The 17,435-nt window shown below is 42.5% G+C and overlaps 1 protein-coding gene and 1 long non-coding RNA gene across 2 annotated transcripts; one reads left to right on the forward strand and one right to left on the reverse strand.

Moving 5' to 3' along the window:
* Nucleotides 1-3,834: 3,834 nt before the first annotated feature.
* On the forward strand, nt 3,835-4,941 carry LOC307029885. The gene is made up of 2 exons (XR_013805435.1): nt 3,835-4,429; nt 4,601-4,941. It is a non-coding gene; the product is annotated as an uncharacterized lncRNA (long non-coding RNA).
* Nucleotides 4,942-11,990: 7,049 nt separating this feature from the next.
* Nucleotides 11,991-16,892, reverse strand: LOC307029875 (uncharacterized protein). Its single transcript, XM_079665961.1, has 2 exons — nt 14,577-16,892; nt 11,991-14,218 (listed from the first exon to the last, which is right to left on the reverse strand). The coding sequence occupies exons 1-2, from the start codon at nt 14,971-14,973 to the stop codon at nt 12,141-12,143; spliced, it is 2,475 nt and encodes an 824-aa protein (XP_079522087.1). The 5' UTR covers nt 14,974-16,892; the 3' UTR covers nt 11,991-12,140.
* Nucleotides 16,893-17,435: the final 543 nt, after the last annotated feature.

Below are 17,435 nucleotides of genomic sequence, written 5' to 3' on the forward strand. Positions count from 1 at the left end.
CTATCCTCTGCTCCATAGCCTTTCCAGTCGACGAGGAACTGCTTGCCACGTCCCCTTCTTCGGACTGCCAGCAGTTTCTTGACCGTATAAACAAGGCCACCATCAACAACTCTGGGGGGTGGCGGAAGTTTGGTTGCAGGCACCGAACGGCTTTCCTTGACAGGCTTGATCCTCCCAACGTGGAATGTAGGGTGGACCCGCAGGGACCTGGGGAGTCGCAGGCTTACAGAAACAGGGTTCACAATCTTCGTTATTGGAAAGGGACCAACAAACCTGGGGGCTAATTTTCTAGAAGTGACATGGAGGGGTAGATCTTTCGTGGACAACCAAACTTTCTGCCCAGGCTGGTACACTGGAGCTGGCCGGCGGTGTCGGTCAGCCCCCCTTTTCATTGAAGAAGAACTCCTTAGAAGGGTTCGACGGGCAGCCGCCCAGATGCGGTGGCAACGTCTGAACAGGGCATGTGCAGAAGGGACCAAGACCTCCTTTTCAGTCTCAGCAAACACGGGTGGTTGGTAGCCAAAGATGCACTGGAAGGGAGTCAGACCTGTGGCAGAGGTAGGAAGAGATTTGTGGGCGTATTCCACCCAGATTAGATGCTTGCTCCACGATGAGGGATTCTGAGCCGCCAAGCACCTCAGACATGTCTCCAACACTTGATTTAATCTCTCCGTTTGTCCGTTGGACTGGGGGTGATGCCCAGAGGAGAGGCTAGTGGTTGCTCCAATAAGACTGCAGAACTCTTTCCAGAACTTGGAAAAAAACTGTGGCCCCCGGTCGGACACAATATCCCTGGGAAATCCATGTATCCGGAACACATTGATCATCATAATTTCTGCCGTTTTCTTGGCCGAGGGTAGCTTGGTCAATGGAATAAAATGAGTCATTTTAGAAAAACGATCTACCACTGTTAGCACAGTGGTATTACCTTGAGACACCGGGAGTCCAATAACAAAGTCCATAGATATGTCAGACCAGGGCCATTGAGGAATGGGCAATGGCTGCAGCAACCCAGCCTGAGTCCTGGAAGAAGTTTTGCTGCGACCACAAACAGGACAGGCATTCACATATTCACCAACATCTTTAGCCATGGACGGCCACCAGAAACACTGCTTAAGTGTGAACATGGTTCCTCTAACCCCAGGATGACAAGTGAGCAAGGACGTGTGAGTCCAGTGAATGATCTTGGAGCGTAAGGGCACTGTAACAAACAGCCTATTAGGCAGACACTCACTAGGTGCTGGGCTCTCAACATTTGTTTGCTGCACCTCTTTTTCTATCTGCCAAGTTACCGTTCCTACCACACGGTTCAGTGGTAGGATGGGTTCTGGTTCCTTGGCAGCAGGCTCAGGGTCAAACAGACGGGACAAGGCATCTGGCTTGGTGTTCTGGGAGCCAGGTCTAAATGACAAGGTAAAATCAAAACGACTGAAAAAAAGCGTCCATCTAGCCTGGCGTGAATTCAGTCTCTTACCCTTTTTAATGTATTCGAGGTTCTTATTGTCCGTCCATACAAGGTAAGGCTGAGCGGCCCCCTCTAGCCAATGTCTCCACTACTCCAAGGCTTGTTTCACTGCCAGTAGTTCACGATTGCCCACGTCATAATTCCTTTCCGCTGGGGACAACTTACGGGAGAGATAAGCGCAGGAATGGAGCTTATTATCCTTTGCAGCCCACTGAGAGAGAACTGCCCCCACACCAAGGTTAGAGGCATCCACCTCTACCAAGAACTGTCAAAGTGGATCTGGGATGGTGAGGATGGGAGCAGAGGTGAACATCTCCTTTAGGCCTTGAAAAGCGTTAGCAGCTTTGGAGTTCCATTCAAAAGGGACATGAGGAGAGGTAAGTACATGTAGCGGGGAAGCAATATAACTGACATTTCTGATGAAACGTCTATAAAAATGGGCAAACCCCAGGAACTGCTGTAGTTTTTTCCTGTTGACAGGAACTGGCCACTCGGCCACGGCACTGACCTTGGCAGGGTCCATCTTTATTTGACCGGGGGCAATGATGAAACCCAGGAACGATGTGGTTTGGACATGGAACTCGCACTTCTCTGCTTTAACATAAAGTTGGTTCTGTAGCAGGTGGACGAGGACTTGACGGACATGCTGCTGGTGGGATATGTTGTCAGGAGAAAAAATCAAAATGTCATCAAGATATACAAACACAAACTTATTCAGGAAGTCCCCCAGCACCTCATTTATGAGGGTCGGAAACACTGCCGGTGCATTTGTCAAGCCAAAAGGCATCAATAGGTACTCATAGTGTCCACTAGGTGTGTTAAATCCAGTCTTCCATTCGTCCCCCTCCCTGATTCTCACCAAATGATAAGCATTCCTTAAATCCAGTTTGGTGAAAATGTTGGCGTCTTGCAAAAGTTCAAAGGCGGAGGAGATGAGTGGGAGAGGGTACCTGATTTTGATGGTGAATGCTTTCAGAGGGCTGTAGTCTATACAGGGCCGGAGTGATCCATCCTTTTTGTCGACGAAAAAGAAGCCCGCTTCCGCCGGTGACGAGGAAGGGCGAATGAGTCCGGCCTGCAATGAGGTCTCAATATAACTGTTCATGGCCTCCCCTTCAGGTCCGGAAAGAGAGTAGAGGCGACCCTTGGGAATGGGGGAGCCAGGAACCAAGTTTATAGCACAGTCATTAGGCCTATGTGGTGGCAGGGCAGTGGCTCGGGCTTTACTAAAAACTTCCTTCAGGTCCCAATAGCAACTGGGCACCTTGGACTTGTCAGGGAAATCTTGCTCCTGTACTTGGATAGCATCAGTCATTTCTGTACATGCAATCTGAACAACAGCTTGGGTCTCAATCCTTCTAGCATGGGGAGTGTTGTCACGAGTCTTATTTAGAGCCTCCAGAAAAACGCGGGCCAAAATCCTTAATTATGCGGGCTAAAATCATTGATTATGCGGGCTAAAATCCTTGATTATGCGATAAAAATGCGGGGTTTTTATGTGATTTTATGCGGGGAAATTGCGGGAAGTTGCGTAATATGCGGAAAGTTGCGAAATATGCGGAAAGTTGCGAAATATGCGAACAGTTGTGAAATATGCGGGAAGCGGAAAAAAGGTGATTGTTCTCCCGCACCCTGTTACTAGGCTACTACTGAATGAAAGGGAGCACTTTTAAAGAGTTGCTATGATAAACAAGCATACTAGAAGCAAGCTACATCACAGAAAGACACACACACACACACACACACACACACACACACACACACACACACACTGCAAAAAATAGGGGTCTTCAAACAAGATAATAACACTAAAACTAAGGGAAAAGGTACTCAAAACAAGTGAAAAAATCTGTCCATGCAGCAAGATAATTTGACTTGGCAAGATTTCTTAAATTAAGATTGTTAAATCTAGAAACAAGTATTCCTACAAAGGTATTTGGAAGGCTTAAAATAAGACAAATATGCTCATTATAAAATGAAATGACTTGATATTTAACCTTTTCTAGCCCTAAATGAAGTGAAATATACTAAAAATACAATATAAATGCTGGTTTTAAGATGAAATTGCTAAAAAAGTTAAATTTTAGAACCTCTTAATACGTGTAATATACTGAATACAAGCGTAAAATACTGATTTTAAGATTAAATATCTTGAAAAGCAACTTTTTACAACCTCAAAATGAGGGAAACATACTGAATACAAGCAATTACATTTTTTCTTTTAGCAAATTCAGATCAATATTAGTTGGGGTAAATATTAAATGTAGAGTAAAATATTTCAAAATGACTTAACTCCGTCTTAAACCAAGATCCATGATTATCTTGAAACAAGGCTGTCTACCTTAAAACCCAAGCCGGTCTTGAAGGATTATTTGAATTATTTGAAGTATTAAAGTAACGGGGTATGACAGGAAAGTAAAATCTGGTATATTCATTTTGGTGTCACCTTATATATGTTCATGTGTGTTAAATTTGAAGGGACAAAGTATCCTTTCCTCCCCCAATATATTGAGGTGAAAGGCCAAGGCTCTGGAATGTTTCCCTCGTAAAAAAAGGGTGTGCGTGACACAATCTTGTAGCAGATGTGTATGTGTTTTCATTGAAGTAAATATAAATGCTACATGATTATTGGTCAACTATACCTCTGTTCTTATTCTTTCATGTGTGGGTACTAAATGGCTACAAACATTGTGGAGAAATTAGCTTAAACATCTTTTATTACTCTATATGAAATGGAAGCAGTTTTTATGACAGGGACGAGAGAGGTGGGGGAGGGACACATTCCGAAGAGGTTCAGCAGGTCAATTGTCAGGGGAATCGACTTGTTTTCAATAGAGGTGTGTGGTTAGTTACTTTGTGTTAATAATAGCAGTATGTGTAAAGGAAGCTGGAAATATACAATGTGAAACCTTTTATTTGAAGTAAAGATGTGAACAATAGCTCAAACAAATGGAGGGGCTATAGGTAAGCCTGTGAGAAGTTTGACTATTTGAAAAGCATCTCTAATACTGCTTAAGAGCATAGGTAATGTGTTCCTCGTTGTTATTGATATGAAAGTAATTAACATGTATTACGTATATTTAGCCAACTATAACAACTATATCTTAAAACATACTTTTAACTTGTGTGTGGCAGTCAGGAGGCGGGAAGATGGACTCAGGGACCAAGGGCCATAAAGGAGATGTGTGTGTGCTGGCTACAAGCTGCTGTGTCGCACTGATTGGGTGCGACAGGCCATGTGTTGGTCTCTGCCAATAAGATGACCTCTGGGGGAAAGCACGTACACCTCCTCCTCCTGTGTTTTAGTATGAAAGACTGTGTTTTCCTTTGGTTCGGGCTCTTGTTTTTCACCGGCCGTTCCTGAGACCTGTCTCACACGTGGTAGAACCTGAGCCCGGAGTACTCTGCAGAGTGCTTCGTGATTTCTTTGTATTTGTATCGTTACTGTATATCATTAAAGCAGGATTATTGTTTAACTTGTATTCTGGTGTTTCTTAATCCCTCCCTTTTCCCGAATTCACCTAGCTTGTCAAACGACACGCGGAGACGAGGTTGGTTTGCAACATCCTCCAAATCTCCAACAAATGGTGAACCCGACGTTTCTGAGTGGGGTGTTTTCGGGGAAGAGACCACCAGCGGCAAGCGGACGGAATAGTCCAGGGCTAAACATCTCGGCCTCTTCTGACAACTACAAACAGAGCTCTGTACAATAGGCTACCAGGTGAGCAGACACGATTTAATTCGAAGCCTGTGATTTGACCATATTCCAAATTTTAGGGTTGTCAGACGAAGTTTACAGTGTTTTTTATAGTAACAATGCGAATGCGTGTTTTAGTTGTTAAAACCGGATATCGAGTTTCGGCAGGCCAGAAGGGTATTAAAGTCCCTGGCTTGGAAGTGGAGGTATAAGAGTCCCCACAGTTAAAATCGGATATCAAGTTCCGACAGGCCAAAAGGGTATTAAAGTCCCTGGCTTGGAAGTGGCGGTATTGAGTCCCCACAGTTAGACTGTCTAAGAGTAGTCAGTTGGTTGTATTAAGTCTCCATATAAGACTGACCCAAAATAACGAATCCACAGCTCGACGGGGCTGGAGATGAGTTATTTGTTATAAGTGATCCAAAGGAGAGTAACGCAAACTTCAGAAAGTCATTCTGAAGTGACCGGGCCTCACTATATCCTTTGGTGTGTTGTGAATATTTACTGGTAACAAGGACAGTAAGTCAGATCAATAGATATGAAGTCTGTGAATATTGACTGGTAACAGAAACAGCCTAAGTCAGATGAATAGATACGAAGTCATAATGAAGGGAAAATTTTAACGAGAGGAGCGTGAGTTGAGAGCTTACGAGGACAGTGGGTTCGAGCAGAAAAATTGAATAAAAGGATAGCAGAAGTGTTAATTGTTGAAAGAAGCCCCCCTTTTCCAAAGGAGAGGCTGAGAGCTACAGCGGGGGAGAGAGAAGGGGGTGTCAGTATTTGTCTGTGAGAGTTCCCCCCACCCTTTTTCCTCTCGAGAGCAGCAGCGGCCCGGAGGGTGTCTGCTTGCTTTTGTCTCTAGTGATCTGAAGTTGGACTGAAATACATAGAAAATTAACAGATCAAGGTGTTATTTGAAGTGGTAGATATATTGAAATTAATAAACAATGATTTGCTGTTATTTAAATATAGTCTTTGACAACTGATTGATACCGTTGCATTGCGTTGTGAATTTCATAGTATTTGTCATTAACTAAGGATTGTACTTAATTATACTTCAAGGAAAATTATGTTACATACAGTAACCTTAGGGGAAAGTAAAAAGAGATTTACTGAGAATATGAAGTACATTAAAGTTAAGGTTTTATTCAAATTAAATATGATAGGTGGATTTTTCCATCTAGAATACGACATGGAAAGAGGAACATTTGTTAGACATGAAATAACGAACTCATTGGAAGAAATATATATATTGAGAGGTTATTTAGGAGTTGTTATCATATACAGTTACTCTCAGTTGAGGGTTGTTTAAAGTAGATAGGAAACGGAAAACGTAAACGATTAACCACAATGGTGTTTTTTAGTTTATGAAGAAGAAGTAGACAGTAAAAATAAGGTTTTTGTAAATGTGTCAGTCAGAGGGAATCTGTTCATGTTTAAGCATGACAGAGGTCCTGCACGAGGTTTTGCTCCGGCCATCTCACACAGTTTCACAAAGGGGTGATTTGTGAGGGGCTGGAGCGGAGGCAGCTGCAGGGCGCAGTGAGACAGACAGACAGGAGAAATGAGACGGTTTGAAGAAGTATAGAGAGAGTACAGGTTATATAGAGTTACTACTATTCTGGAAAATGTCATATTGTTTTGTGAGTAACATGAAATAAGAATATATTTACTAGATATAAGAACAACAGGCTTATCTAGGTTAACAGAACATTGCTATTAACCAGTTTCAGCTGCAACTATCCTATCTTTGTTCTAAAGAGAACGTACGTTGCATTTACAATTAATATTAAGAAATGTTCACAATTGATACCATTAAAGACCGTTTGGGATTAATAGGACGAGTTTGTCATAAACATTCGTGCTTAGATGGAATAAAAGTGTTGAGAGATGTTCTCAAAAATGGGAGTTTTCACAATGCTTTTAGTTTTTATTGAAACAATTAAGTAAAAAGGACAGAAAAATGTTCCGTGATGATTTATTTAGGTTTCAGCTTTAGTAATAATGAAGATTACATTTTGTAATAATTCCTTTAAGTGTTCCAAAATATATTCATTAACTGTAGTCAGATTACTTGTTTTAAATATATAGCGCTGGATACAGTTAGTTTTGTATTCTGTTACAAATCTAACCATGCTTGTAACCCACAACTTAGATAAACAATTTGAAAAGAATAGAATAAGCAAGAAGATTAAAGATTAATCTATAGTGGTTAAGAAAAGTTTTTGTTTTGCCTATTAACTGAGAACTGAAGTAATGAAGAATAGGAAGACTGTTACCATTAATGGGTTTAACATTCACATGTTTCGGCATTCCTGACCATATAGACACTCAGCTGTTTTGTTTTGTCACCCGCTGGGGGAGAGATTTACATTGAGTTTTTCTCAGTAGCTGATTTGCTGTGATTACAGCAGCATTGGATAGTTGTGCGCCACCTTTGGGTTGTACTCTGAATCAGGGTGTTGGTGAAAAGTTGCTCATTGCAAACAGAAGAACTGTGCAAAGAACACATCTCAGAGGAGGGTTTCAAAGTTTGCTTGTGCCTCGTTGTCAAGGCAACAGTGGTGTGAAGAGGTACTGCAGTTTTGGGGGATTTCTGCGGCACAGAGGACAACGTGTGTCTGCTGATTGTATCACATTGATCCAGAGGTCCCTTCCCCCTCAGGACATCCCAATGCCAGAGAGAGTTTCCTTGGAGCCCACTGACCAGGGCCGGTTCTAGCTTTTTGGGGGCCCTGCCACTGACTACAGCTGAAGAGGACAATGAATCATTGAATGTTCTCAATATGACAAGATCTTGAGACAGGCTGGTCTCAGTCTGTTCAGACTCTGAAGAAATCATGCAATGATTTTACAGCATAACTGTGCAAGAGTTTATCAGAAGGTGGTGTAGAACGATATGCTTAGTGTTTAGGAAAGGAGGCTGATTGTTTAATGATGGTTTGGAATGCTGAAATGGTTAAGGTTTAATATCCTTGGTTGGCAAACAACACATCTGATTATTATGTCACACATGATAATCTTGACATAGTTTCTAGCTATGGGTAAACGTGTGGACGTTATACCATTATTATCATGAACTAAAAATAAATAGGGAAATAGTATCTGGTTAAAGATGAATGGATTTCATATCCTAGAGAGGAATAGTTATATTGTGAATACTTCACAAGGTATTTACTAATGTATTTTGAAGAACACACAAGAACACAGGTCCAGTTTTGTTTTTTTCTAGATTACATTTTCCATTACCAAAACTGTTCAGCTTAGGTCTAGCTTTAGACTTTGATAGTAAAAGAGTATTTAGGCTTATTTTTGTATATCTGACATTTTTTAAATATGTTGGCTATTCACTAGATAGAAAGATGGCATTACTCTCTATTTGTTAAGAACATTTCTGAAGATTAAATATTTGTTTCATTCCTAATATTCCTATTTAGGATGTAATTTGAGAGTAACAAGGCTGATGCTGAAATTGGAAAATAAGTTAGTGGTTTACATGATGTAAACAAAACAAAAACAAAAAAGATTTTGTTTGTTCAACCTCCAGTTAGATCTGAAACAGTAATAATGATTGATTTGGCCAAAGCTTAGTTTAACATCCTGATGTAACATTATGAGGTATGTTCACTTCTAAGGGTAAACAAATTGATAAAATGAATTATTATTATTATTGATTAATTTGGAATATTAATTCAAAAGGCCGTTTTCTGCAGGTTCACTTAAGAATGCCGTGCATGAACATTTGTCAGAACATTTGTTATTGTGTTTCCTAGGGGCGGTATATTAATAAAGTGTATTGATCATTTGTTTGTTAAACATCTGAAGAAAATGGTGCTGCGAACACAAGAAAAACTTTGTTGCATTGGTTGACATCAACACAATGATGTCACTAGTACAACTCCAGCTAGTAGAATATTAAAGTCTCTGCAGAGCACGACACATGGCCAATGAAACTGAGACCAAATGACCTTTGACCCTGACTGACAGTGTGACTTGAGAACAACACTATCAATGACTGACTCTGGGGCTGACCAAACTTGACTTTACAACCTGACAGTGTGAGTGTGAATGAATTTCTGCATGTGATCAGTGTAACTGCATGATTCTAAAACAATAACTAACCGAGCATGTCTTTGGACTAATACATTATTTTGGAGCTCCATGGGAAACACAGGTTTCCTACAATTCCACGCATTTGGAAAAATGCACATGTGACCCGTTTCTAATTCCCACAGGAGTTGGCGGTTTGCAAATGTAAAACTCAAACTAAAATCTAAAGATTCTGTTTCTTTTAGGACTGCCAGCTGGAAATTAACACTTATTTTCCCTGGAGTGTTTACTGTGAAAAATGATGGATGTACTTTTGTGAATGATGTTTGGTATTTTCTTATAACCACTGGTTACCTGAAGGTTTTCTTCCCATACAGGATTTTATTACACATGTTTACATGTGTAAAAAGGGGGAGTGTGGGATATTTTCATTTAGGGACTGGAAGAAACCTGCCGCCCCAACTCAGATGTTCAATCTGACCATTGATTGACAGTTTTAGATTTAACCTGCTCCATATCTGGGGATAAGATAATGTTTGATGAATGTTGACATGTTTCTAATATTGATTGAGTTATAACAGGTAACACAGATGCAGAATCAGTGGCCAAGGGGCTACTGAGAGAGGTAATTCCAGAATGAGAATGAGAAGGTGAACTGTGATAATGAAAACAATTTGGTAATATTTCAACAGGTATTAAAGTAACTGAGGTTTGAAGTGTAGAAAGAACATATTACAGCTAAGTTAAAACATAGTAATGTAATGAGATAGAATTTAATTTAGACAACATCTTGTAACTAGCCTGGTAAAGAAGTAAAAGCCATAGACTGTTTAGATCATTATGGGGATGTACATTTAATTTAAAGTCATAATAGAAAGACATTTGATGACAGTATGTTGGATTTCTGTATTCATTTTTCAGCTTGATAATATCCAAGCAGGGACAGGTAGAAGCAGTCTCGCCTGGAAATTATTCACTTTGTCAGTATCATGATTTTAGTTGTTTTTAATCCATAATATTAGTGTGTTCCATTACCAGAGACGTTAGCAGTTCATATTATATTTAGATTTTAAATGGGATCTCAAAGATTTCATTTATAATAACACAGATGCTTGTCAGGAATTCAGAGCTATTGAGATATGTTATTTAGTTCACCTGAAGATGTTGGGGTTTAGTTTGTTGACACAGGCCAAGTATTAGAATTCTGAAGCGGCCTACCAGTGGTGGGTCAAACACCTGAGGGCCCAGAAGCACTGAGCGTAGACTTGAGGGGTGGGTATCAGATTTCTCCACACAGGTTGCTGACGCCAAAAGGGGGACCCGAGGAGCAGGAGGCCGACACAGCGGAGTTCGTCTGGCTGAAGGTCGTCAGGCCTACGTGACTCGACCCCAGGTTCTCCGGCCTCTACAGAGTGACCCAGAGGACATCTCATGCCGTCCGCCGAGGAGCAAAGGGGGACATCTGGTACTACTGGAGCCAGTGTGCGGCGAGGAACACTCCGGCTAGGACCTTGGAGGACATCAGGACGGACCTGGCTATCGTCAACGCGGACATCCCTACAGCAGACGACTTGGAAGCAGGCATCAGCGGACTGGAGGAGAAGGACCTCGCGGACATCCCTACAGCAGACGACTTGGAAGCTGGCATCAGCGGGCTGGGGGACTTCTCGAGGCAGCAGAGGAGTCTACTTCTCTCTGATCAGATTCATCAGTTCCACCTTTGAAGGAAAGGCCGCATCTCCCCCTCCCTATCAGCTGCCCTTGTTGGCGTATTCCGCTGAGGGGGGGGGGGCCCTGATGATTCAACAACACGCAAGGATGCTGCTGTCTGGCACTCAGGCTCTCACTCTGATAGTTTCTTCACTGTCATTGGAGGTTGTTTTCTGTTCTCAAAGGTTTAATGAAGGGGGACAGACACAGTATCAAAGAATGACAGTAGTTTGTTTCAAATGTCTTATGTGTGTTGGTCTCGTTAATGCGAGACCAAAAAGGGGGAATTGAAGGATTATTTGAATTATTTGAAGTATTAAAGTAACGGGGTATGACAGGAAAGTAAAATCTGGTATATTCATTTTGGTGTCACCTTATATATGTTCATGTGTGTTAAATTTGAAGGGACAAAGTATCCTTTCCTCCCCCAATATATTGAGGTGAAAGGCCAAGGCTCTGGAATGTTTCCCTCGTAAAAAAAGGGTGTGCGTGACACAATCTTGTAGCAGATGTGTATGTGTTTTCATTGAAGTAAATATAAATGCTACATGATTATTGGTCAACTATACCTCTGTTCTTATTCTTTCATGTGTGGGTACTAAATGGCTACAAACATTGTGGAGAAATTAGCTTAAACATCTTTTATTACTCTATATGCAGAGCTGCCAACATTGTGTTATAGAAAGTAGTAGCATGCCGAGCGGAGGAAGGCAATTTTTTTTCCGGCGGGGGGTCCGAGGTCCGCCGAAGCCCCCAGAATGCCCCCTTATTTCATTTTTACTTTACTTATTTCTATTTATCTTTTGTATTCAACTGTTTCTATTTTACTGTAAATTGTATGTATATATAGTTCCCTATTCCTTTTCCTATCACCCTGCTGCTATAACATGTGCAATTCCCTTACAGGATTAATAAAAGTTATCTTATCTTATCTTATCAGAAGCCAGAGACTTTACATGCTCTGAGATGCAATCTAGGTCATATTAGGACATGTTTTTCTGCAAAGTAAATTTTTTGTGTATAATTTCTCCTTTTCCCTGTACTGTTGCACACAATTAAACACCAACATACACAAAAAAATATTTTTATTAACCGAACAGAATTCATCATGAAACAATACTGAACAATAACACATGAAAAACCTGTACACAGCCTTTTTTAGAACAGAGTTCAACTCAAGGGAACCTTTGGCTGTGACATGACCATCTGATCAACCTCTCACTTTAGATGGTCATAGGTTGCTGACTTGGCCTTGGCAAGAGTTGTCTTGGAGTACGCCTGCTTGTAGCAGACAGACCCCTTTGCCACCATGAATTGTTTGTGGGTAATGAGGTTACTCAGGGTCTCCATTCCCATACTAGGTCTGAACTCCGTTCTGTTTTTTGTGACAAGACTGAAGATGCGTTCGCAGTCTGCATTGGAATGGAAGATGCAGAGGATAGCCAGCATTACCTTGCAGAGTAAAGGGTACTTGAGATGGCCATTTCCATCCTTGAGCTGACTCATCAGGTGCCACTGTGTGTCTGGTCTGTCACAGCTGGTGATGCTTTCTGGCAGAGCATCGGTTTGGTAGGTCATGAATTGACCCTCAAGCTTGTCCATCTCCTCAGCATTCATCTTCAAGCAGGGGAATCTGCCTGTGAAGTACCTCACAGAATTGAACTCTGCGCTGTCCCGTGCAGACATGTCAGCCACAGAAGCATTCCGTAACACTGGGTCATCATAGGGAAACTTCTTCACCATGTACTCAACAGCCTTCATGTAGAATGCCCGCACAGCGCTGAAGACCTGGGCCAGCTGCAGCTCCTCAAGCTCAGGGTGATCTGCTATGAAGTCTCTGGTGTTTTGCCCAATGAACAAGGTCTCATTGCTCTTCTGGTTGCTTGGTTCCCTAAATGGTACCTGGTGAACCTTAGCAGCTGCATTAATCACCTGAGGCTTCACAAATCGGTTCAAGAGATTCTTCAGCTGTGTGGTCAAAGTCCTGTGTAGTACTTGTATGCAGGGTTTGTCTAGCTGCAGCAGAGTGTTGGCCTCATCAAATATCGGCAGGACCGCACTCAGAAAGTAGCAGTAAAGATGGAATGTTGGGTCCTGCAGATGTTGACATGCCCTCTGCACTCTCTGTTGTGCCCCTGTCTTGGGCTGAGTGGGTGCAGTGCTAGATGTCTTGGGCTGAGTGGGTGCAGTGCTAGATGTCTTGGGCTGAGTGGGTGCAGTGCTAGATGTCTTGGGCTGAGTGGGTGCAGTGCTAGATGTCTTGGGCTGAGTGGGTGCAGTGCTAGATGTCTTGGGCCGAGTGGGTGCAGCGCTAGATGTGTTGGGCTTTGCCGTTGCAGTCTTGGGCTGTGTGGTTGCAGCTGCTGGTGTTTTCTTTCCCTGACTGAATTTGGCTAGGTTTTGTTGGCGAAAGAGATAGCCTGCCAAATCAAACTGAGAATTGTCCTTGCTGCCGTTACTGTGGGTTGATGTGTCCTTGCTAACACTGTGGGTGGACTTGTCCTTGCTGCTGCTCTGCGTGGACTTGTCCTTGCTAACACTGTGAGTGGTCTTGTCCTTGCTGCTGCTCTGCGTGGTCTTGTCCTTGCTGCTGCTCTGCGTGGATTTGTTCTTGCTGCTGTGCCCAGACTGTTCTGACTCAAAGTATTGCAGCAATGCAGGCCACTGCTGCAACAACCTGGCGATGCATTTATCTAAAGAGAGCCACCTCGTACTTACATGTTTAACAATCTTTCTCATTTCCACTCCACACAGATCCTGAAATTTCTTCAGTCCCTGTTTCCTCTTGCTGGATTTGTCTAGGTAGAAGTATATGTCCACCAGCAGCTCTTCAATGGACACTGGAAGCTGAGCAGCAGCTTTTTCTGCAGCTAGATGAATTAGATGGCACGGGCATCCCAGCACATATACTGCACTGTTTTTTTTGTTGATGTAGCCTGCCGTGCCAGCTTTGAGTCCCTGCATCACCATGGCATTATCTGCCCCAAAACTCATGCAGTTGTCCCAGGATATGCTACGTTTCTCAAGTTCATTGTCAATGAGTTTGAATATGTTCTGCCCAGTAGATGCCTCATGACACTCTGGCAAAGATAGCAGTACTGTCAGAACACGCCCAAGTCCTCGATCAAAGTACTTCACAACAAGAGGATACAGCTTACAGTCTCCATAGTCAGTGCTCCCATCCGTGGCTAGGGAGTATGGAGCTGTCCTCATTGCCTCCGTGATCACAGACGCATCCTCCTTGGCAAGGGCTCCAACAATGGCGCTGCTCTTTGTGCGACCAGACCCATACTTTCCTGCAATTGCAATCACAAAAATATTGAATTGTATTATCATGATTATACTCTAGATTACACAGAATTGCAGAATTACAATCATGATATTAATCCTCTGTAGAGTAAGTTGGCCTAGGCTATTTTTTTTTCACCTTTACATAAAATGAAAAATGTTTATCAGAATGATACAGTATCAGTATAAATTAGCAATCATTAATTTGCAAGATTTAAATCAGATTATCAACCAGGGCAGTACTGTAACTGTTTTATATAGGCTAGTCTGTACAGATTGTAGAGTGTATTGTGACAGTATACAGATATAAATCTATGCCTATGAATGCTTGAGATGAATTGAGGCTATTTGTCATTTGAGCCTTACCAGCGATTTTCGAGTCCGGAAACATCTTTTTCACCAGTGGCCCGATGTGGTCGGCCACCGCGATCGGGATGTTGTGTTCCACCAGAAAGTCCACAGCGAGCACTTCGGCATTTATGACACTGGTGTCACTGTCAACCGTAAAGAAGCCCGCGATGGGCCTTGTAGCTTCCACTGCCGCCTTGTATGACGTGTGTTTAGCAGTCCTGGTGTGCTTTTCAACGTCGTGTCGGCCCCCATGCCTCACGCTAAAATCTGCCTTACACAACATACAGTAAGCGTGGAAGTCGTCCAGCTTCGACCGGGTGATGGTCGGCCATTCTGCGTTATATTCTAGCTTGAAGCGCTGTTCAGAAATTCGCCGCTTTTTCGGCGGAGGACAAGTACGTTCACCATCCATTTTTGATAGACTTCAACTGACAGCTCGCTCCGCGATTTCGCGGGCATAGTGTATTCACGAATTATCATTGGTCCATTAGAAATTAAGATAATAAAAACACAACACATATGTTAAATTATATAATGAAATAAAACAGATATTAATATTTTCTACTTATCTGTGCTATAAATGTAATTTTTGTATGATTCCAATTATCTTAAATAATTTTATAACCAAAATAGCTGAATTTGCTCGTGACCTGTTCAAACCAGTCTATGGTTCAAACAGAGAGGAGACAAGCGGGGTAAGGCAGCAAAGAGCGGCGCCTCACGTCAGATTGAGCAATCCCTCACAAACTGGATTAAACGCATGCCTTTTTCTCTCATTGTCTGTGAAATGTTTGTAGACACTCGTATTATGTCCTTTCTATCCATTGAGTAGGTAATGTATTTTAGGTAGGCCTATGTGTTGTAGTCTTGCTGATCTGACATAAACCCGCGGTGAAAAAGCAGAGGGGAGGCAAACAGTAGGCTATCTCTGTCTCAATGAGGAGGGCGTGCGAAAGCCTGGACACTAGACTCCATTAATCACTTCACGTCCCGATTTACTGAGATCATTGCTTGAGCTAAAATGCTTGTTTCATACGACGGGACAGAAGATAACTCGATCGACCAGTCACAGTGTGATTGTCTATGTTAGACGGCACGCGCCGTTGAATTTAAGAGAAAGGCTAGCGGAGCTAGTGAGAAATTAGCACCTCCTGTATAATGCCTCCCTGCTCTGTAACAAAGATGCTAGTGAGGAAATATCCCCTCCTGTATAATGCCTCCCTGCTCTGTTACAAAGATGCTTGATGGTTTTACCCCGATATATATATGTAACAGTATGTAACCATAATGATTTACCCCGATGAATCTGCCGCAGGTGTTTTAATGTTTAATTACCATATGTAAGGGTTCGTGCACAGAGGGGATTGTCGGGAAAGAGATGGCTGTTTGAGGAAGCTCCCATTTATTAACATTTCAACAAACAAGTTGCATATTTGCATAACGTATTCAAGTGTTAGCATTTATTGCAATAGTAGCTACAGAACATGTACTGTGCTGTGTAAACTGTACTGTATCACATAGTGTTTCAGACACACAAACTTTTCAACTTTCAAAATTAAACGGTGCGCTCCCAGCGCACGTACCGGCAGTGATCTAGAGCAGCGGTTTTCAACCAGTGGTACGGGGACAAACTGTCTCGCTCTCGTAATGTCTGTCTGTCTTGCTCTCGTTCTGTCTCTCGTACCACTCTCGGTTCCACTTTTACTTTTGCGCGCTACCTGTCTCACTCTTTTCCGACCTCCAGCTTTTCCTGCTGGAACCCGCCGCTTAAAGGTGGGGGTCCGCGGACCGGCCATAGAGCCCATAGAGTTAAAGGTGTTGGCCGTTAGCTGTAAAAATCCATAGATTAGCCGCACCGTTACATAAGCCGCAGCGTCGAAAAATGGGAAAAAAGGCGCGGCTTATAGTCCAAAAAGTACGGGTATGTTTTAATATACTCTATTGACTTCACATATTTTTCACATAGGCCTATCTGACTCTGAAAGCCAGCTACGAACCTCACCGCACGGCACTGGTCTACATGAATAGAATTCTTCATCAACAGCGGGAGCCAAAACAGCATAGCATCCTGGTAACAGTAGTGAGGGCATTACAAAAAAGAAGTACAGCCGATCCTATTGGCTCTTTGCCAACGCAAGGGACGAATCATAAAACGGCTTATATGTGAGCTTTAGTGCTGGTTGGATGTCAACACATGCACGAGGCTGCCAGCTCACCGATTCATTTTTCGATTTGTTAGGTAATGCGTAGGATATTCAAGTCAAGCGTAGCGGCGTAATTAGGGCCTGGAAATCGTATCTGCTACGCCAAAATCGTGTATGTTGGCAGCTCTGTATATGAAATGGAAGCAGTTTTTATGACAGGGACGAGAGAGGTGGGGGAGGAACACATTCCGAAGAGGTTCAGCAGGTCAATTGTCAGGGGAATCGACTTGTTTTCAATAGAGGTGTGTGGTTAGTTACTTTGTGTTAATAATAGCAGTATGTGTAAAGGAAGCTGGAAATATACAATGTGAAACCTTTTATTTGAAGTAAAGATGTGAACAATAGCTCAAACAAATGGAGGGGCTATAGGTAAGCCTGTGAGAAGTTTGACTATTTGAAAAGCATCTCTAATACTGCTTAAGAGCATAGGTAATGTGTTCCTCGTTGTTATTGATATGAAAGTAATTAACATGTATTACGTATATTTAGCCAACTATAACAACTATATCTTAAAACATACTTTTAACTTGTGTGTGGCAGTCAGGAGGCGGGAAGATGGACTCAGGGACCAAGGGCCATAAAGGAGATGTGTGTGTGCTGGCTACAAGCTGCTGTGTCGCACTGATTGGGTGCGACAGGCCATGTGTTGGTCTCTGCCAATAAGATGACC

Source organism: Notothenia rossii (genome assembly GCF_949606895.1).
Source record: "Notothenia rossii genome assembly, chromosome: 2".
NCBI classification, from domain to species: Eukaryota; Metazoa; Chordata; class Actinopteri; order Perciformes; family Nototheniidae; genus Notothenia; species Notothenia rossii.

What these genes read in the sequence shown, in the direction of transcription:
- LOC307029875 (XM_079665961.1), bottom strand. Translation starts at nt 14,973, where the DNA reads ATGGATGGTGAACGTACTTGTCCTCCGCCGAAAAAGCGGCGAATTTCT. An exon ending in TCCGGACTCGAAAATCGCTG is followed by an intron (nt 14,219 to 14,576) that starts GTAAGGCTCAAA and finishes TTGCAATTGCAG; the next exon opens with GAAAGTATGGGTCTGGTCGC.